The sequence below is a fragment of the Numenius arquata genome, chromosome 5 (assembly GCF_964106895.1).
Source record: "Numenius arquata chromosome 5, bNumArq3.hap1.1, whole genome shotgun sequence".
Classification (NCBI taxonomy): Eukaryota; Metazoa; Chordata; class Aves; order Charadriiformes; family Scolopacidae; genus Numenius; species Numenius arquata.
This window is the reverse complement of record NC_133580.1, coordinates 63,158,080-63,181,497: the sequence shown is the minus strand read 5'-3', so window position 1 is coordinate 63,181,497 and position 23,418 is coordinate 63,158,080. Positions and strand designations below refer to the sequence as shown.

Sequence of the window (23,418 nt, the reverse complement as noted above, 5' to 3'; positions counted from 1 at the left end):
GAGTGTAATGTACCAACTTCTGTAAAGTTCTTTTAGTTTCATCCACATTTTTCATCTGAATTACTACTACACAGGATTAAAATATTGTCATAACTGTAACAGTGCCTGTGTTTCTGTATACTGAAAGCTAAAAGCAAACTATCATTTCCGGAATATGATCTTTAATCATTTTGGTGCAATGTTACAGCACCAGTGCTGCAGTGTTGGAATATTTAAGCCTACTTTCTCAGGCCCCTTCCAGTTTTACTAATGAATTTCATTTAACAATTAAGCTAATAGCCTTTTTATTTTAAAGAGGTAAAATATATACACTGTACAATTCTCTAACCTCTTGAACAATTTATCAAAGCTATTTAAATTAGTACAATGGCATGAAATGTTACCCTTGACACAATACAAAAGAGAAATTGTTTCCAGACAAATTGGAAAAATCTTTTAATGCCATCAAATTTGCCTAATGCAGTCTGCAGGTTAATCTGTAAAAGGGTGAGCTGTATGTTTGCCCATATCTTATTATCCTTAGCTGTCAATGTATAAATCAGTGCTGACACAGCTTCTTCTAAATCATCCATATTATACACAAAGGGAAATCTTTTAACAGTAGAGAAAGCACTTGAGCAAATCTTGTCCTACTCAAACTGAAAGGCAGATTTCTTCCACTAGACTGGCAGCAGTTGTGGTGCACACGAAAACTTTTGGACTTCTTCCTCTAATGAGTCACCATGACCACTACCTTAGTGAAGGGTGAGTTGCTTTCATTTATATCTTCTTACCAGAAAGATTGCTTTCGTTTGCACTGAACTAATTAGTTGGTTTGGGTTTGGGGGAAGAGAATTCTGTGTGGGGGAGAGGAGAAATGTTTCCTAGTTTCATAAATTATTGTCTTTGAAAGATATGACCATCTTTATGTTTTAGATGATCTTCCATCAGTTACAACCATGATATAAAACAATCAGACACACACCATGAAGAACAATTGGCATGATATATATTTTTTAAGCTAGGAAAGGTACACGACTTTGAAGATTGTGTGCCTGACTTGAATAGCAATTTATGGTATTTGTGTTAAGGTAAAGATATCCACTGCATATATACTCCAAACAGAAAGTTAGACAATATTTCACAACCAGTATATCATTAACTTACGATGTCCCTCTAAGAGATACACTGAAGCAGCCTGATTTTTTTTGGATAAGACCGGTTCCTGATAGCAAGTGTGTGTGAGTGCTACGACTTAAGACATAAGCAAGAATAATAGAGAGAAAAAGCACATACTTCTCTAATTTTAAGTTATATTTTATAATTTGGTTTTAGCATAATGACTTTCAAAACCACACATAAAAACTGAAAAAACTATAATGAAACTTTTCTCACCACTAAGTTATTGACCATACCAATAATCCTAACTCCATTTTATAAAGCTTTTTTTTTTCCCCTGGGAGTTTCTTTTCTTCTTTTCAAATTTTTAAAACACCCGAAGATGAGAAACTGATCAGATGTGGACCCCCAACCTTGGCCCATCCTCATCCTTCCTTTCTCCCCAATCTCTCTTCATCACCTTGCCCATGGCCCCATCTCCATGCTGGGTCTTTTCTATGTGGGATCTTTCCATCCCTTTGGAAAGTCACTATTCCATTCTGCCCCCCACCCCCCCTAGCCCCCCTCCACAGAGCAGCTGATTATCTTCAGCAGTGCCACTCCTGTGAAGCTCATAAAACACCAAAAACCGCGATCACTTTCAAAATCTTTCCATTGTCTCAGAGAATTGAATAGGTTTTGCCACTATATCTGCAGCATTACCTGGGTATTTCATGTACTTACTAATCTTCTGCTATTTGAAATGCTAATTTTTACGTGAGTTCAGCTATAAGAACTTGCAAGAGCTACATAAAAAGCATTCAGCTAAGATGATGTCTCCTTTAAAATGTTTTTTATTTATTGCTTTTGCTGATACATCTTACACCACAGAAATATGTTGCTAACTTATATTTTCTTCCCTTTTAGCATATGTTGTCTACCAGGCAGTGATAAATAAATATCTAAAAATAAACCTTGTTATACCACAAGAACTTTTAATGACTAACAGAAGATGTTGCATACATTTGAAAACTACTACCCTCACACAGAACAAACCTGTTATCTGACTGACAAAACCCCTTCTTTACTCATTCATAGAGGCTGTGGCAAAAGTTGGGACAATTTCAGCTGATCTGTTTGCTTTCCTCTCCTGTTCTTCACAGCCTTAGGACACTCCATGGTCCCATGGAAGAGAGGCACCGTGCAGCTCTACGTTTTCCTCTGTTCAGAAACTACTACATTCCCTTAGTGTATCAACTTAACCCTGTTTAAGAAGGCATCAGAAAAAGTCAGAAGCTATTCTAGATCCCTGTGATAGCTTCCTTACCAGTGAAACAATTAGAAAATGTTTCCAGTTCAGCACATTATACACTGGATTTCCCATCATTAAAATTCTTCCTTAGGAAAAGAACAGAGTGCCCAGTATTTATCACTGCAACACAATTTTTGAAAACAGTCACTGTTTTTAATGTCTCCTTGTATTTTTTACAACAGAACTGAGTTATGTTTCCTATTCCCTTCTCAATTTCAATTTCAAGAGGAATCAATAATTTCAGAGGCATTAGTTGAGAAAGATGTAACAAAATCATGTAGGAATTTATTCTAAGTTTTTATCAAACATCAGAGAACTTGTTTCCCATGACTTATTATTTGTTGTGATTAATCTTTAATTTGGAAGTGCTTTTTTTCTGCTTGCTGTTTATTTTGCTAATGTAGTTCATTTTGTTCTTTGCTAAATTTTCCCTGTAAAATAATTTTGAATGCTTTTTTTCCCCTAATATACATAATATAGTAAATGATTAACTTTTTTCTTTTATCCAAAATTAAAAAGCAAGACTTACAAATATTTCCAAGTAAGGCATACTTACTGAATGAACTAGAAGAAAAGGGAGAACTGATCTATAGTTCAACAGCTCCATCCCCTCAAAATTATCTAGCACGCTACTTGGCTAAACCCACGAGTATCTTCCAGGAGCAAAATAAAAAAAAACAACAGTCAAAATGAAACAGGAGAATGCCATGAAAAGGAGGATGAAGACAGAATAAACAATCTGTAAGTTATGTGATGTAAAGATATTATCACATCAGTATGACTTCCCAGAAATCATGCAATTTAGCAATTAGATGGAAGACAGCATCAAGACTATTATAACACGGGGAGCAAATACATTCCTGTTCTAGCATGGAAGCCATATTAAGCACATATCGCATGAAATTCTGTTAGTTTATTTAAATATTAATTATAAAATCTTGATCTGTAGAATGATTTCTACTTAGTTACTCTACATATCAACAAACCTCCTTGCAAATCTCCTCGACGTGATTATGAGACGTTTAGTAAAGCAGAGGCAGCCTCCCTTTCCAAGGCCATGTAGAAACAAAAGGACCTAAAGGCTCCTGAGAGTCCAAATAACTTTTGCATGAGACTTTAACACTAAACAGAAGCATAAACTACTTTCCGCTACAATTCAAATCTTCAAAGAGGATTTGCATTATTCTCAGTACTCGACATAGCCAAATGAAATTTAAGGATAAAATTGAATCCAAGTCTTCCTACAACAGAGTTTATCAGCTCAGTTCAAATTCATCTATCTCAATTTGCTGTGTATTAGCACAGGAAAATCTATGGGAAACGATATAAATCACAGCAACATTTGGTACTTTTCCTAGTAAAAGCATAGGCCACATTTTTATTAGAGTAAATTCAGATACCATGTAAAATTTCGTGTTAAGTATTGGCACTTATTTTAGCAGATGAAACCACACCTACTTCAGCTGCTTAGGTTTTATTCAGCTAACGTTTATTGTCATTCAAATAAATTTCAGATAGAGTTTTAGATACTATGTCTTTTAGACTTTTCCTCACTGGTTCAAGTGAGAAAAAATGAAAGCTCTCAATTCACATTCAAAAACTTCAGATTTGAAACTCATCTTCAAAGCCAAATGCTCTGCTTGATTTAAAAACATAATTGACTTTAACATTTCATAAATTGATTTGTTGACAAAAAATAAAGTGTTTTCAGCAGGCCAAATTTTAGGAAAGTAGTCTGTAATGAAAATAACAACTTTAAAAATAGTATTGAAATCGTACTTTATTTAAACAGCCTGAAAGAAAATACCTGTTTGACAACAAGAGTTTTAGAAGGCACTAGAAAAGCGTACCTGTTCTTTTCTTCATTCCTTCAGAGCTATTTTTGACTTTAATAAAAATCTTAGGTATACACTGAATATATTTCACTAACATCCTGTTAAAATCCTTCTTGGTATATACCTGAAACACAGCTAGCTGAACAGACTGGTAGTGGAATTAAGATTCCCACTAAGAACAAGCATGAAAAATATGCCAATTTTAAATTATTAAAGCACGTCTTAGACAAGCAATGCATTTGGATTAGCACTCGTATAGATGAGTAGGCAAACACACTTCCAGTTGCAGTGGAATTTTGTGCACGATCTGAGAAGAAACCAGTAACTAGAATATCTTCAGCAGGACTCTAAGGTTTTGGACTGCTAGTAAAATTGAACTTAAAAAAAAAAATGTCCAATCATTGCCAATGATGATTAATTCAAAATTCAGTTATACCTTTAGTGACAACGCCACTTTTAAATCTTTCACAATAGGCATGAGAGGCATCAGGGCAACACCAAGTAACATTAATCAAGGTTTTGGGCAAAAGTTAGTGTTATGGGAAGGACTTCGAGTGGATGCTGGTGTCTGTCTCTCTCTCCACTAATTCTCCATTTTCCCTACCAATTTAATCTGTGAAGCTACGACATTGCCCTGCAGCCTTTATCCTTGGGGTGACAGCTACAGTGTCCCCAACTTGCTGGGAAAAATTGGAACCAAATGAACACAAAGGCACCAAAGAGGGTAGTCTGAAGTAAGACCTGACCATGACAAGAAAAACATGGCACAAGATATTTGCAGGAGATATGATGAAAATGTTCCTTGGTATTTTTGGTATAATTTGATGCGGCACATATCTAGCATCACAAGTCTGCCATGATGCTGGTGTATTCCTTTCCGTCCTCTGCCAGATATTGATTACAAAGCAGAAGAGGAAGTTGGAATCTTAGAAAATTTTATATACTTTAAACGGAAATACTGCAATATAATTTTATCAAAATCATCAGAGCAGGTGCCAAAATCTACTTCTCAAAAACTGAGCACAGCACTATTGTTCTTTCACCGGTGTTTCACGTCTTTGCTTTTTAAGCCCAATTATTTTTTCTTCCTAGTAGCCAGATTCAAGAAACTACCCATCTAAACTTAACATCTGTGCTGCCAAATCATTTTCTTACCATTTTAAATAAAATTCCTGAGGTTGGGGAGATTTTAAACACCTTTCACATCAAGTCTGAGTATTGTATCACCAGAAAGGGTTATAAAACCATCATTAACATGTATATTAAAAAATATGTTTAATTTCCAATTTATATGATAATTTATATGTATTTCTTAAAATAGTGGGTGCCATTGTGTTCTCTGAAGAATCTAGTTTCTTGGTGCATACTTTTCTGCATGAAAAAGTAGGAAGTTAGGAGTAACTTTCAGAATTATATTTCTAGAATTTGCACCCTAATTTCTGCCAAGTCCTGGATAAGCACCTGTACTAAAAGTGGATTATTCTTCAAGTCATTGCCCTTCAACAAGAAAAACAAGACTTTTGAGACAGAGAAACTATTTCTTTTCCTACATTTGAACTGCCAAAATATGGAATACTGGGCTTCCAGTCTGAGTAACCTGTACAAAATGACCTTATAGCAGATTTCTATTATCTGAAGGGGGCCTACAAGATAGCTGGAGAGGGACTTTTTACAAGTGTATGTAGGGATAGGACAACGTGTAATGGCTTTAAACTGAAAGAGGGTAGATTTAGAGTAGATATTAGGAAGAAATTTTTCACTATGAGGGTGGTGAGACAGTGGAAAAGGTTGCCCAGGGAAGTTGTTGAGGCCCCATCCCTGGACATGTTCAAGACAAGGCTGGATGGGGATTTGAGCAACCTGATCTAGGGGGAGGTGTCCCCGCCCATGGCAGCGGGGTTGGAACTCGATGATCTTTAAGGTGCCTTCCAACCCAAACCATTCTATGATTCTATTTTTCATTTTTTGTCATTTCTGAAGAACCTGATTCATTACCAAGAATTGGGCTGTACTGGTGAGAGTGAAGCCAGGACGCTCTGCCTGGCATTTGTGAGATTCCATCTGAGTTGTGCACATGATTTCAGCCTCCCCAGTAGAAGAGAGATGCTGGCAATGCTGGGCTGAGTCCAGCTAGGACAACCAAGATGGGAGGGCTGGAGCAGGTGACATTCGGGGAAAGGCTGAGAGAGCTGCGTTTGTTCAGCCTGAAGAAGAGAGGACAAAGGGCAGATCTTATTGTTGCCTACAACTGCCTAAAGGGAAGGTATAGACAAAGCCAAACTCTTCTCAGTTATAAGACAAGAGGCAAGAAACAAGTTGGAAAATGGGTAATTTCAATGAGCTTTGAAGTAGATTTGTGTGGGTTAATGGTTTTTCGGGATTTTGTTCTTTTTACTATAAGGTTGTCAATTCTCATAATACTTTGCCCATGCTTCTTTTATTTTCTACAGAATCTATACTGTGAATGTTATTAAGAAGATGTCTAGAAAGGAAGTATCATGGCCATTTTTATGGAAACTAGACAGCAGCAGCTTCTGAGAAACATCAAGAGAGCTCTAAAGCTAACATATTAGCAGGAAATCAGAAGATCATACCATCGACCTTAAAGAAAGCAATTTCCTTCAGATAAACTGTGTTACCATCTAATTCTCTTTGCTCTAAGAAGACTAGAAGGACGTTCTTTGGATACAATAAAATGTTTTCCAAAATACTGCAACTCCTGGCTCAGATGGGGAAATATTTAGGGGGAGTAAGAGAATGGTGAGTCTCCATTCAGGAAAATAAAATAGGTAATCAGGTTAACTTCTGTGAGATTTGTTAACCACCCTTGAAACAGCTTACTAGAGCTACTCTATGGAATGGTTACTAGTCATTGCATTTAAAAAAAAAAAAAGTCTCTGTAATTTATATTGAAATTGATGTAAATAATGCTGGTACAGAAAGCAAATCATGAATTTACAACATGTTCTAATACAGGTTGTACCTTCACCTATCTCTTCCATAAGATTGGTTAACATCTTTAACATTATGCTCAACCACTAGGCAATTACAGAAGAAATACTGAAATTAGAACAAATATCACATTCTGCTATGACAGTTTTCAGTAAGTATATACAAATATTTGGTTCCCGGACCTTAGATTACTTGCCCAATAGATGCTAAATCCCTTTACTTCTTATTTTTCTTTTTTCACAGGGTAATGTTTTCTACACCTATCACTTACCAATTGTCCCAATTTTCTTGAACGACAAATTCAAAATAGTACAATTCTTGCCATCACCTTTTTTTAAGTGTAATGTCCAAGGCTAGATGGAAGGCTAAGGTTCAAATCTTCTTGCCGAAGCTTCTGAAAAGGCTCAACGGCCTGATCTAGTTATACAAATGGTGTGCTAGAATCCATCTGATTCACCCCACAAATTCACTCTGATGACATTCTGATCCTCACACAATAGAAGGTACTCTTCCTGAGCGACCAGGAGCATAGGTAGCACTTACAACCCAGAGAAATTTATTTCTTAGGACCTTCAACTGCAGTGGGATCACAAAGATTTTGTATTAGGTTTCCGCCCCCCCCCCTTTTTTTTTTTCCCTGTGACCACCAATAAAGGATGTGACCGTAGTATTTATGCTATCACAACAAACTATGTGCCACAGATACGATTTGGACGTTGTGGCAATGCTATGGCTTTTATGATTTTTTTTATTCATTATCTCCCAAAAGAGAAAGGCTTTAAAGGGTGTATCTACTGTTTTATGCAAGTTTTAGACATATTTCAGGGTCCTTACCTTGAAAATGCACACCAAGACATAAATATTATCTTAGCTAAAGATTAGCATCCTAATTAAGTTCCTGACTGGAATTATCTCCCCACGTATACTTATTACATTCTAAAATACTGCCCTGTCACTAGAAAAGTCTCGATACTGTTATTTTTACTACCAAAGTTCCTTTCTGTAGCTGTATCAGTTTTCAAATATAAAAGATCATGCAGAAAAATGTAGGCTTTTCCTTGTAGCCAAGCCTCTTTCAGACCATAATTAATGATGAGGCCAGTTCTCAATAGAAACTCATAAAACATCAATTAAAACAAAGTAACGAAGCTACTTTGAGAAGCCCTTGCATGTTTTTGAACAAAATAGATTTGGACATAATAGTTTTTCCATTGACATGTGGTAGGACTTCACTGCGGGTAGATCCAGACCACAAACATGGTTAAGTAAAAAAATAAAGATTTTCTAAATATCATATCAACTAGGCCACGCTCTTGGGCATTCTGCTAAGTCTTTGAAAAAACCACTCCCTTAACTGATTTGTGTGCAGTGCTGCGGGCAGCAGAATGAAGTGGAGGCCACCATAGGAAGAGAGAAACACAGAGGGCTTCCTGTCAAGTCCTCTCCTACCGGGGACAGGACATCATGTCGTTTCCTTCGTAATCACAGAGCATTCTATTTTCAAAGTAACACAACTAGAAAGTTCATTTTTCTTTAACACTGGCAAGTTCAATTAACAGAAAGGGTTTCAATAGAAATTACATAAAACCCTCATATAACGGCCTAATACTTCCCTATTTTTACTGATGCCACATAAGATGACAATTTTGTTTTTTCACAGCTGCATCACACTGGCAGCTCCATAGTCTTTCTGGAAGCTACTAGTATATCTCCTCTGTCTTTGTTGATTGTTTATAAGTGATGAGTCCTCAGCTTACAGTAGGGGTTATAGCTTTTGAGTGCATGACCTTACATTTCCTACTATGCAAGTTCATCAGAGTCTTCAGGTCGTTCAGGTCCTTTAGTCCACGAAACTGATCTACCACTCTAAACAGAAAGTCAAAAAGTCACTGCTTTCCTTTGTCTTGAAACTCACACATTTCCACATTTAGAAGCCATAAGAATTCAAAACCTGCCCATGAACTTCAGGGTCACTGTCTCTAGGAAAATGAATATCAGTCTTTTTGAAAAGACTTATTTTGCCACAGAAGAAAACTGCGTAAGAAAAGCAGTACCACAAGTACAAAAAATATATGCTAGCAAAACTAGATAATAGCACAATTTTTCTTTCTTTCTTTTATACAAGGTAACAAAAGGCAAACTCTTAGACCCACAGCAAAATGAATTTTTTCACATGAAACAATGAAAGGTTTAAAATAGCCTGACATTCAAATATTAAACTCTGCTTACCATAAGCAAATAGTTATAATGCCTTGCTGTATTCAACTCCATTTCAATGTTTTAGATTTCATATAGGGTAATTTTAGGATGCTTAAGATACATTGAAGTATTTTGCCAAAGCAAATGGTATGTGTTGTTTTTATGCAGAGATTTCTTAAGCAGCTATAAACGTGCTTAGGAAAAAAGAGATCTGATACAACAAAAGCCCATTGTATTGACAAAGCATTACCATCAGAATATATGCATGAAGGAGGAAAATACTTACAGATTTTTTATGTCTACTGCTCCTCGGAATGCCTTTCTTGGTATCGCTTGAATCTGATTTTCACTAAGATCACTAGGAAAAAAAATAATTAAATTAAACTTAAAATCTGCCATATATATTTCTTTCTGTGTATAAGAAAAACAACACGTAAGGAAATAATTTCAGCCATTACAGTTCAGTCAATGTTTCAAATGAAGCTTATTTTATTACCTTAACTGATTTGTAATTGAAGAAATAGAAGCAGCAATAATACTCAAATTAGTTTATGTGTTGCTCTAAGTAGCTCCTTTACAAAGCACCAATATATATGCCAAACAAAAAGCAGAAGCATTATATAATTTAACAATGAAGGCCAATTTGATTTAATTTTTAACTGATTTATTTTACTTTTTAACCCATTCCAAATCCATGCCATCCAATGTTTGATAGTATGCTCAGCTTTATGCAAGGAAGACTGAAAACAAGCAAAAAGAACAAGCAGCAAGCTGTTGAGAAACACCTATCAAGCTGTATAACATCTGAGATCAATATATTTCTGAAGTTTGTTTCAGTGGCAAGCACCATATATGTTAAAGGAAGGCATTAAAAACCATACCCCATTAGATATCTAAGGTTTCTCCCCAAAACTCCTGCATGACCAGTTGTACCAGGCTATCTGAAAATAGTGCGTTTTTCAAAAGAGAAATATTCATGAACATTTTTTTTTGCTATCAATATAAATAACCAACCCTTTTTCTGAAATTTAGAAATACTTTTGGCCTTCACAGTTCCATATTGGAAATAGAACCCAGAGAACTGAAGTAAAGGCAGTATCAGAAGAGAGAGGAGGAAAAAAAAACCAAAGAAGGAAAACAAACCCAAAATAGAATCCAGAGATTTTCACATATGCTATACTCCATTAACAAGTAATTCAGTGCAATAGGACATGATAAATAGATTAAAGTTGTTAGTGCAGTCTGAATGTTCTACTTCAGACTATAGTTTGGGACCCTGGACCAAACCTCCCTACCACTCACATGGTTCACGAACATCTGAAGGCCTTCAAAGGGACCTGTCTACCTTGCAGTTTTAAAATTATGAAATCAGATCTTTTGGAGGCTTTCAGAGATGCATGTATCTATAGACATATACACAGGAACACAAGAACTTATACAAAGAGGCTTACTTGAGCATTTGAATAAAATCTAGAAACAAATCAGATGTGTACAAGCTGTGTCTACACTAGGATTTTCCGTCAGTCGCAGAGCAGAACTAGATTTCATTTCAGTAAAACCAAATCAGGACCTTCACTCCAAAAAGCACATCATATGCACTCCAACCCCTAACAGGAGAAGTAAAATTGCACAGTATTTCACTTTTTAGAGAAATCTTTTGGATGACCTTTTCAGAGACAGCTTTTAGGAGAAACATTGCAAAACGGTGCATAGAAATAGATCTAAATCACATGAAGTGAATAAGCATTTAGCTGATTAAATATAAACAGTCATGCTTTTGACATATTCTTTCCCTAAAATGTAATCTAGCATGAGCTCATGTTTCCAGTTATTAGCAATCACACCTGGAGATCTTTTTCAGATTTATGAACTTCAAAAAAAAAAATAATTTGAGGACTTTATAAAACCCCACATTGCCTGAGTCTAACAAAACATATCAATATAATCCTTTTGGAAATAATTCTACATACATTGACAGCACCTTTGTTTTAGCCAATTCACTGTTAATTTATGGAAAATCACATTCTATTTACTAAATCTTTCATAGTTCGTGTGTCTAACTGCACTGCAATATCTTGCAAGGTGTATTTAAAACTAGACCCAATTTTACTATTATTAACCATGTGTGAAAAAAGAATCTGTGAGCTGTGATTTAATTTTCAAGCCACCTAAGTAATCTTGAAATGGGATATGACTCCACTGCTCCGACAATAAATTCAATGGCAATGAATGAAAAAGCAGCCTTCAGCATTTGTTACGGCAACATGATTTAACCGCCTACTTCCTTTAAAAAAATTCCATTGTAAGTATAAACCGGAAATATCTATATTTACACTTCTGTTTAATTGACTAATAGATTTTACCAATATAAAAATTGTGCGTAAAGTGATTAAGACAGCAGTAGTGATTTTTATCATAATCAACGATTAGTTTATAATACAGATACGTGTATATATCTGTGTAAACCACTGCCATACTCATAAATATATACTGCAGGAGGTAATGGTGCATTATGTTTTTTATAACAGTTAATAGAGTATCATCATTCACCATTTTATATAATTAAAAAAAGTAGAAGATGAGTAAGATTGAGACAATATTTAAATTATTTTTTAAAATATCTATTGGTCAAAATCTTTCCTTGACTAAATGCAAATCTTAGCATGAATGCAAGGACTGCTTAGCGATATGGTTTAGTGATGGGTTTTGTCTGTGTTAGGTTGATGGTTGGACTCGATGATCTGGAAGGTCCCTTCCAACCCAGGCAATTCTATGATTCCATGACTTACAAATAACAGCTGTTGAGCCAGGGTCTTAATTAAACAATACACTGAGATTGTATGTGTGCTTACGTTTGTCGCTGTGTATGCACACGTGAAAGACAGAAAACTAATAGCATGCTAGATTTACCCCTGGGGCCACACAGTCAACACCATTTCCATGTAGCACAGGCTCACGTAGACTAAAGTACACTGTTCCCTGCTAAGTTGAACACATTTGAAGTACGAACTACCTGACTGCAAAGGCTCCCAAGCTTCCTGTGCAAGGCACTTGTTTAAAGCATCCTTCTAAACGTGGAGAGCAAAGCAAAGTTGGCAAATGTCATTTTCAAAGAGAAATTTTTTTTTTGCAATGCATCTGCTGGTTTGAGAAACTTTCTTGGAATTGTTTATGTAACAAAAGTGTAAGTTATGCATTCCTTCCTTCATTGCAAAATCCCACCTCTCGCATAACAGCTATGATTTTCAACACACAATTTATGCCTACTTATAGCAGGCAAGTTTTTAGTAATTATTTATTGATTGTTTTAACTTTTCATCTGCTCAGTCTCAAAAGGTCTCCTTATAAAAACCTTGAGAGGCTTAAACAAACATTCCGCTTTTTCTTCTTGCATAAATTACACCTACACTTCACACTGCAGACCCAGGACTCAGTAAGGAATTGCTGTGTGGTCTTTTCTTATGATGTTTTAACTCATTCTTCTGCAATTCTCAGATTGCTCACAGAAAAGAAGGTCACAAGCAGCACAGGGCGCACTTTGACTTTCTGGGGAAATTAGGAAAAAAATATGTGTTGTAGATAAAACCAGACAATTTTGCAGGCCATTATGTTCCATTGATTTGACTTTGCAGCTTATATTCTGTGGTGAAGAAAGGTGCAAATCTCTTTTTTTAGCCTGATGGTCCTTATTTTCCGGCACTAACAACTGTCTGAACTTCACCTCCCATCTCAAAAAGAGGCAGCATTTGAATCCTGAGTATAATTTATGAAGATACTTGGTACCCCTAAAATGAAAGAGGCTCTAAGCATTTCAATAAAATTTAAGCCACTAAACAAAAGAACATCCTACTTTTAAAAGAACAAATCAGTATTTTTGAAAGAAAAGGCATCAACTTGTCTTAACATTTGAAACCAGCAATCTAACCAAGACACCTTCATCAGAACAAATTCTTCTCCATTATTATTACAGCCCAAGACCTTTCATCAAAATCCAGCATTCCTCTGGAATGGCAGAATTGATTTTAAAAGGTTTTGTACACAGCTGGAGTGAAAAAGCCGAGATTTTTTTTTTTTTAATAAAGTGCAATGGTCTACTGAAATGTTTTGATGAATTCACCTTTATGCAGAGTCTCCTTGTCTTACAGCCTTCTTTCAACTAAAATATTCTTAACTCTACTATATCATACCTAGAGAGATATATTCCAAATTAATATGTCTTAGACATTGACCCTTCAAGAAAATTCCTCAGTGCAACTTTGTGGGCATCATTCATTACATTCCCTGGCCAGCAGACCACCTTCAGCCTCCTGGCCTCTACACATCACCAAACCAGAGCTTGAGGCCAGAACTACCAGATGTAACTTCAGTCAGTTTTAGTTTGAGATGTCCTCAAGCTAAAGGTGGCACAGAAATATTGGGGTTAAATAGATTTTCACACAAAAAGCCAGCTGGGCAAATCAGGCTGGAAGCCTGAAAGAAAGTAGATTTCTGTATTTCACAAACCAATGAAAAAAAACATTAACAACAACAACAAAAAAAAATCAAACCCCCACCCTCCCCCAAAAATCAGCTTCATTTTTTGTATTCAGTTATTTATTTTATGTTTTGCTCCAGAATACATTAGTAATCATAATGCATTATGCTTTGTGGGAATAGCAGAAAGACCTTGCCAAAACCTTGCTACTACTGAATCCTTCCTTAGAACAGGATGGAAATGCTTCATTTCTATTTATCATATTTGCTGGTTAGTAGATAGAAGTGTATCAGAGAGAAAAAACCCAACCTAGAATCCGGCTAACATTTGAAATTCATACCAATAGAATATAATAACCTATTCCCATAGCAAACCTCAAAAACATACATACTCTTGCTTTTTTATCTGAGATAAAGCCCTCAGATAACCTGATATTAATGAGCCTGATAGAGTGCTTCAGCTCTTAAAAAATGCAGACAGTACTGCATTGCAGCTATTTTATTACTCACCATGTATGGTTCCCAGTTGAATATCGCATTTACCCTTAAAAGGAGTGCTAAATTTTTAATTATATAAATTGAAACACCACATATAATATCTATATCATACGCTGTTAAGGCTGTATCACAATTTTCTTGTGTGGCTAAAACCATTGTTTGTTCTGACACAATAAATCTTTTGAAGATGGCAAACCTGCTTGTAAATTTAATTACTTGTAATTTTATTTTCCTCTATGGTTTAACCTCCCTCTGTGTCTGACCAGTGATATCATAAATCTATACTGCCATTCTCTACTTTGTAAAATACTGAGTACTGGGAACGAATCATGTGTTCTGATTTTTAAAGGAAAAGGCAGAAATATTGAGTCAAACTAAGTATTGAATACTTATCAGTTTATTTATCCCAATTCATAAAAACAGCTCAGAGGGTAGCTATTCCATGATCAGCATCCTTAATAATTATTTAAATATACCTGACACGAATAAAGCCTTGCTTAGTACTTCCTTCTTACTGGAAAACAATATCTTTAACATTAGCTAAATATATTCTGCATGAAATATTTTCAAGTCATTACTCCTTGTCCTGCAACAGGCCCTGCTAAAACATTTGTCCCCATCTTTCCCCTAGGCCCCCTTTAGGTACTGGAAGGGGCTATAAGGTCTCCCTGGAGCCAGCTCTTCTCCAGGCTGAACAACCCCAACTCTCTCAGCCTGCCCTCACAGCAGAGGTGCTCCAGCCCCGTGGTCATCTTTGTGGCCTCCTCTGGACCTGCTCCAACAGATCCATGTCTTTCCTACTTCTCCAGCCACAGTCCCCTTAATGAGGCCATGCCATCTAAAACCATGAACCTATTCTGGCGCAAGACTCAGGTTTGCAAGAGCTGGTTTTGATGTACTCTGCCTCACTGGGAGGCAGTGAAGACACCAGCAGTAAAACCTGAGCTCCCTGAAGGCGAGAACATGCTGTGACGTGACCGCGTAAGAGAAGTGATCCGTGGCCCCAAGTTTCAACTGTGTCTTTGTATGTCTCGCGTGAAGGATGGAAAGAGATTATTTAATATCATGATTAACAACAGCAGCTGCCTCTATTTGCAAAAGCTGCTGTAGCAGTGAGCTTTCGAATGCAAAGAGGACAGCAAATGAATGAAACAGCAAAGTAGGGTTTTTTTATGTTTCGCTGGATCTCTGATTTGGATTTCACTCCTGAAATGCCAGACAGTTTTCCACTTTCTAAATCTGAATAACAAATATGTATTTCTACTCCATATTAGGTGGTTTGCGTTATCATGCAAAACTTTTGATCAGATTTTTTTTACTGCTCACAAACCTTCATTTATCATCTCACAACCATACTCTTAAAATTGCAAAGTTGCAGTATGACTAGGAATTTAATCTAAGACCTTTTTTGAGTGCTACAAAGGCACGCTTTGGCAACCACTAGTTTTATTGTATTAGGATAAGGTATGTAAGCATGAAAATTATTCTCAGAACTATGTAACGAGAATCAAACCAAAGTGCAGTCTTCAAGAATACAGATGCTACTGAACTATTACATTATGGTGTAAATGCAGGGAGAGTATCCTGGAGAGACAGTTCCTCTAAAATTAATAGCTCAGGTGAACTGAACCTATTGAAGCATATTGGAATTCCATCACGGTAGCATGTTCTTACTAAACAAACAGGAATGATTTAATCTATAACACAACAGGTCTTTATCCCATGTTCAGCAAATATATTAATATATACAAACAAGTAAGTACCTTTCCCATCAGTCAAATGAGGCTTATCCAGTTAATTGATACAATACTGACATATGTTTGGCTTTACAGAGTTACTGTATAACAAGTTACTGTACTGCATCACTTATTTATGAAGATAATTTATACTTGAGTGGCTTCTCATGTTTTAGCAAGGCATAGCTTTTTGGTCAGTCTATAGATCAATCAAGACAGAGAGAATAAGGCAATGCTTAAAAAACCATATGCTTAACAATTCGGTCTAAACTCTTATTCTGAAAAAAACACAAACCAAAACCCACCAAAGCCATGAATTCTACTGTACCATTATTCTTTGACTATCAAATAAACAATTTAGCCTCCTATTAATTTCAATGATTTTTTTATTATTATTCTTCAGTAAAACATCCAGTGTAGCTATTTCTCTTCATAATGAAGCTACAAAAGAAGTCCAATACTATCAGCAGTGGCCAGTATGTCTCTAGGTACACATTCATCTACTTGTGAAGATCAAAAATCTGAATTATAAATCCTAGCATTAGTCCTGTAAATCATTATCACGGGTGATATCATCATTCCAACCTGCTTCCTGTAAGAGGAATAAAATTTCACTTTTGAGAAAGGTACTATTAGCCTCCTTTCCCAGATGGAGAAACCAAGGTAGTATATATCAGTGGTAGTATGTATCAGTACCATGCTAGGGAGCACAAAGCAGATGAGAAAAATTTAGATCGCAGAATTGCAGGTTGTCTCTGCATCACTAATTTCCATTTGCTCTGTTGACTCCCTAGAGACTCAGATGCTGTACACAGTAGACACATAATCTATTCCCACGCTAAAGCAGGATCACTCCCTGTGCCACAGTGTGCTACATCCCCCGAGTGAATATTTCATATTTCACAACACAGGGCAATTACCACTGCAATATGGACAGAATGTTGTGAGTCACAGCAACTTCTATGGTAAGGAATGAATCTTCCGCTTTTTTCTAAGAATATTCAGACTAAATTTCCCTGCTCACTTTCATCTCTCAGGTTTTAATGATATCACTTTTAATGATATCACTGACGTTTCTTTCATTCTTAATGCTTCAGATTTTTAAATATTATGCATTTATAAATCTACAATTTAATGGAAATGTACTGCTTATTATAGCTATCAGTATATTATAATTTGTATTATTTAAGCAGCAGGTATTTTTATCCATTTTATCCATTTATTTATTAAAGCAGAGGTGCAGACCACTTATGTATCCATATAGAATATATATAACAAAAGAGTAAAACTAACAAACTAAACAATGGGTGTACTGGCAGCCTGATAATCTGAGAGTTTATCAGTACCTTCAACTTTAACATTTAGGATAAGTCATCAAAAATGTAAATTACGACAATTAGTGCTAATCTTTTTTGCTTGAGAAACAGCCTGACTCCTCATACCTATCCAATATCATATGATATTGACTCGTTTATAATTTTGTGTATTACTAACTGGTAATTTCTGCAGAATGCAAATAGCACACAGTACAAGTACCAGGCCTGTCTGACTTTTTAATAGGATCACATTTGGGGTCTGAAATCAGCCAAAACCTCCAATCTCAGTCTTGGCGTGAAAGTTAATCTATGGGCCGCAAAATCAATTCTACTCTACAATGTCTCCAACAATTCACTTAAATCAATTTGTATATTCTGGTACCATTTGACAATAATTGCTCAAGGAGCTTCAGCATTAAATCTTTATTGTGCTAGAGTGTCCTAGTGTGACAAATGTTAATTGTAAAATAAAATAGGAGTATTAGGACCACACATGTATTTTACTGGAGTCTTAGAAATTACTTTTGAAAAGGAAAGCAGTCTTTATTAGTCTTTTCCACTAAATTAATATGTAATTCGCTTTTGTTTAGGACTACAAAATAAAAAAATAGAAATAATTACACATTGTAGCTCCTAAGGAGGAAAGGACCACCCACAATTTCAAAGAGAGAGAACTGCAGTACTACTTCAAATTTGGCTTCAATGTAGTCCTTTTGATAGAAAAAGACCCTTGAAAGAAAAACTTGAAGCTCTTGAGAACACCCTCCACACACCCCCAAAGAAAAAACAATTCTTTATCCTTCATAGAGTCTCAAATTGGTCAAGCTGAAGGAAGATACTGAGCGATATTTACTGACTGATGCTCGCCACACATTTCTAGTGGCAGCACTGTTCCCTTAAAAGTGCCCAAGAGCGCAGCACAGCCGTGAAATGTGAGGGTACCATTGACCTACAACCCTCCTCGGAGTTTGCAGAGAGGAAGATGACTTTTAGCCATATGGATGTAATATCCTGCATTTAATGTTTCAATAATGGCCAATAACTCCTAAAGCATATATGGGGTTTGTTCATGGATTTTCCCCTCCTTTTTATTTAACCAGGTTGGAATTGAAGGCAAAATAAAAAATAATTTTACTCTTTATGTGTTACTTCATACAAGGCCACAAAAGACCATTTCTTTGTAAGGAAAGTGTGAAGATTCTGCTGTCTTAATTCAACCAGTCTTCAAAAGATGATTTGGTGATTAATTTTTAATCAACTATCACACTTGATAGACTTGAAAATGCACTACAAGTTAAGGACTTCAAAAGGATAAAGCAAGATGCTGCCAGGTAACTTTCACTTCTTCTGGTACGTTACACACTCAGCATATGCATGGCTGAAACATCCATTTGGCTTGGTTTGGGGATCCGCTCACATTAAGAATAGATGAGATGGCATACTTGACTTTCCGAAAGACCTCTTCAACAGCATCTGAAAAATCTATCACTACCTTTCCCTGTAACAAAACTTCTTTTTTAGCAGGAGTTTACAGCTGTCAACATGTCTTGAATTTTTAATATTGTTTCACCTGCTTTGGAATTGAAGCTGTAAGCACTTTTAGAAACTGACTGAAAGGTCGTCTGGTATGTTGTCTAGTTTCACTACGCAGTCTATAACCCTGTATATTCTCTTCTGAAATATCACTCAGCGAACTATGACATTTCTCTCTTTGTTCACAACGGAGCAGAGCGGGTTCCTGATCCAGCCCCGTTATGCATAGCTGCTATTCCAATACAGGTAAGCAATAATTACATCCCTGGACACAGACATTTTTCATCAAGTGTAGCTCCAAACTCTTAGTGTAACAACAAGCTGAGTACTCCGAGTGGTTTCCTAACAGTAAAACTAACCTTGAACGGTTTGTCAAGGGACAGCCAAAATTTGGAGAGTAAACTAGAAATGATCTTGCAGATCATTAATGTTGAATGGCACCATGCTCACTCTTCCTTCACTTGAGTCGAATGATGCAATTTGGGCATTTTCTCTTGAGACGGGCTGATTGCTTAACAAGACAGATTTATTGTACAGTCTTAGCTTTATACAATATGTGTGTAGTCACATAATGTATGTGAAGTGCTGATGCTTCAGGCTTTGAGGCTGTTGCCTGCCAGTGCCAAAAAATAAGCTAAGAACACTGACAGAAACCAAAGCAAATTATAAAAGGATTACCATGGATGATTAAAAAAAAATGACAACAGCTAAGCTACCGTCATAATTACTGTTTATCAAGATGACCAATATTATACCATTGTTTTCCTGGGCTTCACCCATCTGCTCATACCCATCTGTCATTTCTTATACTGTAATATTTTTCACAGAAATAATTTTTTTTGTTTTACGGGGTGCTGGTTGTTTTTGTGGGTGTTTGCCTAGCACCATTGGGTTTCTGACCCAAAGAACTAGGACTTTGAGGTGTTAGGAGAGTAAACTAATAATGGAAAGGATGACAGAAACATGCATGTTCATATCATCCTTCATTAATAATGAAACAGAAAACGGTAAGAACACGCTGAATTATTTGAGCAACTGGACAGGGTTTTTTTGACTGGATTTTTTTTTTATTCTATGTCTTGTATACAGGCTGGTTAATACAAGCCAACTAAAAGCTCTTAGGAGAAGAGAATTGTTGGGAAACTTCAGGGCAATTACTGATATTAATATTCAAGTATTCTGGAACTAAAACTTCCCACTGACCAGAATTAAATGACTCCAATAGTCTAGCTAAGCATCTCAGAAGTTTCTGTTCAAGGGCTCCAGGCTCTTCTTTCTTCTTGAGTCTGCCTTCTCTTTCTGTGGCTGTCCCAGCCGCTTCCCCCAAACTCCTTTCACCACAATCTCTTTCCTCTCAATGCCACGCAAAGAAACAGAATTTCAAGAGACAGTTTCCTGTAGTAAAAGGAGCTGAAAATACAGCACAGGCAGTACAATGGGCTGTAAAACAGGAACAGTGTACCCTTGCTGAACACAGGGGCCATTTAGAATTGAATAGCCTTGTAAAAATGGTAAAGCTCTACGTAAGCAGTGAAAAGGAAACAGGTAATTCCAGAATGAACTGATCACAACCAATTTCTTCATCAACAGCAAACTATAAAGAACATCCCAGGACAAAAACTTGGATCAGAGTGCTCCCAAGTGTAAGAATGTGCAAAACCCCACTGCATGTTCCAGCCCTGGCTGTATGCTATTGCCACAATACCAGGACGCAAATTAAATGTTCAAGGAAAATCTGTCTACAAAATAATGCCGAATTTTATATTATTTAAATAAAAGCTTAAATTGTATTGCTACTTCTGCCATATTTATCCCTTTTTTCCCCCTCAAAGTTACAAAAAAAGTTCAGCTTCTTGCACTAGTAATAAATTTCATTGAGACATTTTTTTAAGCTTAAAGTCCACAAAGCTCAGATTTTCTGTTCCAAGACTGCACTTTTCCACTGACACCATCAAAGAGTGGCTGCTCTTAATTGGACTTTAAAAACTCATCTCCCCTCCTTCCTTCAGACTTTTTTCCTCCATCCATAGCTTTTCAAGTCTTTTTTCCAAATTGCTTCCATGCAAAATTCTTTCCTTTCAACCATTTTCCAGACTCTTCTAAGTAGCTGATAGAGCTCCTGCTCAAGTAAATATCTAGAAAAATCCTACTGAGAAGTCCAAACAATGAGGACAAAAAGTGATTGTGTGTGGGGTGGGGTGGGGTATTTTTTTGTATGAAGGTTTTTTTTTAGTTTTGGAGGGGGTTGTTTTGGTTTGCTATTTGGGGGTAGAAAAGCAGCTGGATGGGATGGATATCAGTTAAGTAATTGCAATCAAATGAGAGCACAGCACACCTGGGATGAATAAGGGTGACACTGGAGTCTCCATTCACAAGCTATTATACACTCGTGGTGAGTAAACAGATGACTTCAGGACAGAGAGGTCCAGGCAAATATAGAGACTGAGGACAGTTATGGTAATGAGAAGAAAGAGTTATTAAATGTATCCCAACAACCCATGCATAAGCTTCCCTATTGCTTGAAGACTAATTGTGAAAAACACTATGAAGCATTTAAAGACTTAAAATGATTGCATTTTGTTTAAAGCATAAATTAGAAAAAACCTGGGATTTAAGAAGTAAGCCTATGGATGAGCACATGACATTGCACTGATATCAATAATAGCCATTAAAGGCAACAACATCTCGGCACTACACAGCGAGGCTTTCTGCTAAAGCAGTCTGTGTAAATCCATTCGTACTTCTAAGGAAACCAGCAAGAGCTTCACCAGCTCAAAAATCCTAGGACATTTATCTTACAAGAGCCAACGCATGTATCTGTACTCACTCTTTTCGCTGAGTAAGAACAGATCTCCTCTGAGAACAGGGCCAGCTCAGAGCTCTGAGGTGATTAAATTTAAACGATATTTGCACAGATAGCTGAGAAGGTGTGAGGATTTGCTTCTACACAGGCTCCACTGCACTTGCTATCTGTTGCCATATGGCTAATTCCCTCTCATGCTTATTCTTCTGTTGCAGTTCAAATTACAGTATACTGTTTTACAGACCTGCAGCTCCCAACATCTGTAGCAAAGGTCCCAGGAATTGATTTAGAGGCTGAAATACAAGCATATCCAACCCTGCTTCTACACAAGGCTATATATCTTTGTTGGAAGACTGACACGTGGTCCCCATATGCACTGGTGATAACACAATCCTGCCAGGCACAGATGTACTTATAGCTCCAGAGAGATGCAATCTAATGATGGATAGGAATAACCCAATCATATGAACATTTGTATTTGTAAAGCCTACCTAGTGCTACAGACAATATGTCTACATTTCACTGCCACATTTCTTCAAGGATATCAAGATGTTCCAAAGGTATGACAAGCATATGATGAAACTTAATGGTATATAAGATAGAGAGACTGCTTTGTGAAGCACAGTTTAATAGTTGGAAGTTTTAAAAATTAATTGCTCTTCTGGCAAACCCAAAGAAAATTAAATTAAATTAGATACTGGAACTTTTTCATTAGAAGGCTCTGGCAAAATAAAGTTAATAGATGGAAAGCTTTCTGCAATTAAAAGTGACAGGTGCATTGCTTCCTCTAAGCTTTTAAATCACATCTGTCAAAAGGCCTACTAAAATGCATTTTTTAAGCCCCTTCCAATCTACTCAACTTTTATGAATCAAAATACTGTAGAATTATTGAAGATATATCACTTAAGAAAGTCATGGCTTTATGGCAGTAAAGAGCTAAAATTTCTATAGAGATACACATCTAACATATTTAGGAGAATATTAAATCACAGAGTAACTCTGTATCCCATCCCCATTCACTTCATTTGTCAGCATGATTTCCTGCTCTAATTCTTAACCAGTGCACAAGAAATACACAACTTGATCTTCCTAATTTAAAATCAGGATGTTTACAGTAAATTCAGGTCAGTCACAACTTTGTTTGAATTGTCTATTCTGCGTGCTTAAGGTGATTTGGAAGAGAGATGGACATGGTAAGTAACTTCTATATACACCTACTATTTACCAGTATTTGAAGAAACTACTTTACCTCCCTTGAAGAAACTTCTTCAAGACAGAAAGTGTCTGTCTTGAAAACGGGCAGAAAAGTTTGAGTTCTGCTTCTACTATGCCTCTTACAGAGTGAAAAACTTATTCGACAAATACATGCTCCAACAGTGTGGGCAAAACCATTTACTGCACATCTGCCCCCTCAACTCCTAGACATGCCTGAGCCAATATTTTACCTCTCATTCTTCACTCACAAAAACAGAGAGTACTTAAATAGTGCTACTGTTTTTTTTTGTATTAAAAGAAACCCAACAACCCCCAAAACTCAAAAGAAACACCTCTAAACCCCAAACTCCACAATGATAATTTTAGGTTTGGTTTTCATTTTGGTTTTCTTTTTTTTTTCTTTTTTTTAAACTAATCAATAACTCCAATTTTGATAGGTTAGGAATAAAGTATATTTATGGGAATGCTC

The 23,418-nt window shown here is 36.3% G+C and overlaps 1 protein-coding gene across 5 annotated transcripts in view; it reads right to left on the bottom strand.

The window, feature by feature from the left end:
• SLIT2 (slit guidance ligand 2) overlaps positions 1 to 23,418 on the bottom strand; it is a 257,533-nt gene that overhangs the window by 99,304 nt on the left and 134,811 nt on the right. For all 5 annotated transcript variants that reach the window (XM_074147922.1, XM_074147924.1, XM_074147926.1 and 2 more), the window contains exon 5: positions 9,662 to 9,733. In XM_074147922.1, coding sequence (XP_074004023.1) covers positions 9,662 to 9,733 — 72 coding nt within the window. The remainder of the gene's footprint in view (positions 1 to 9,661; positions 9,734 to 23,418) is intronic.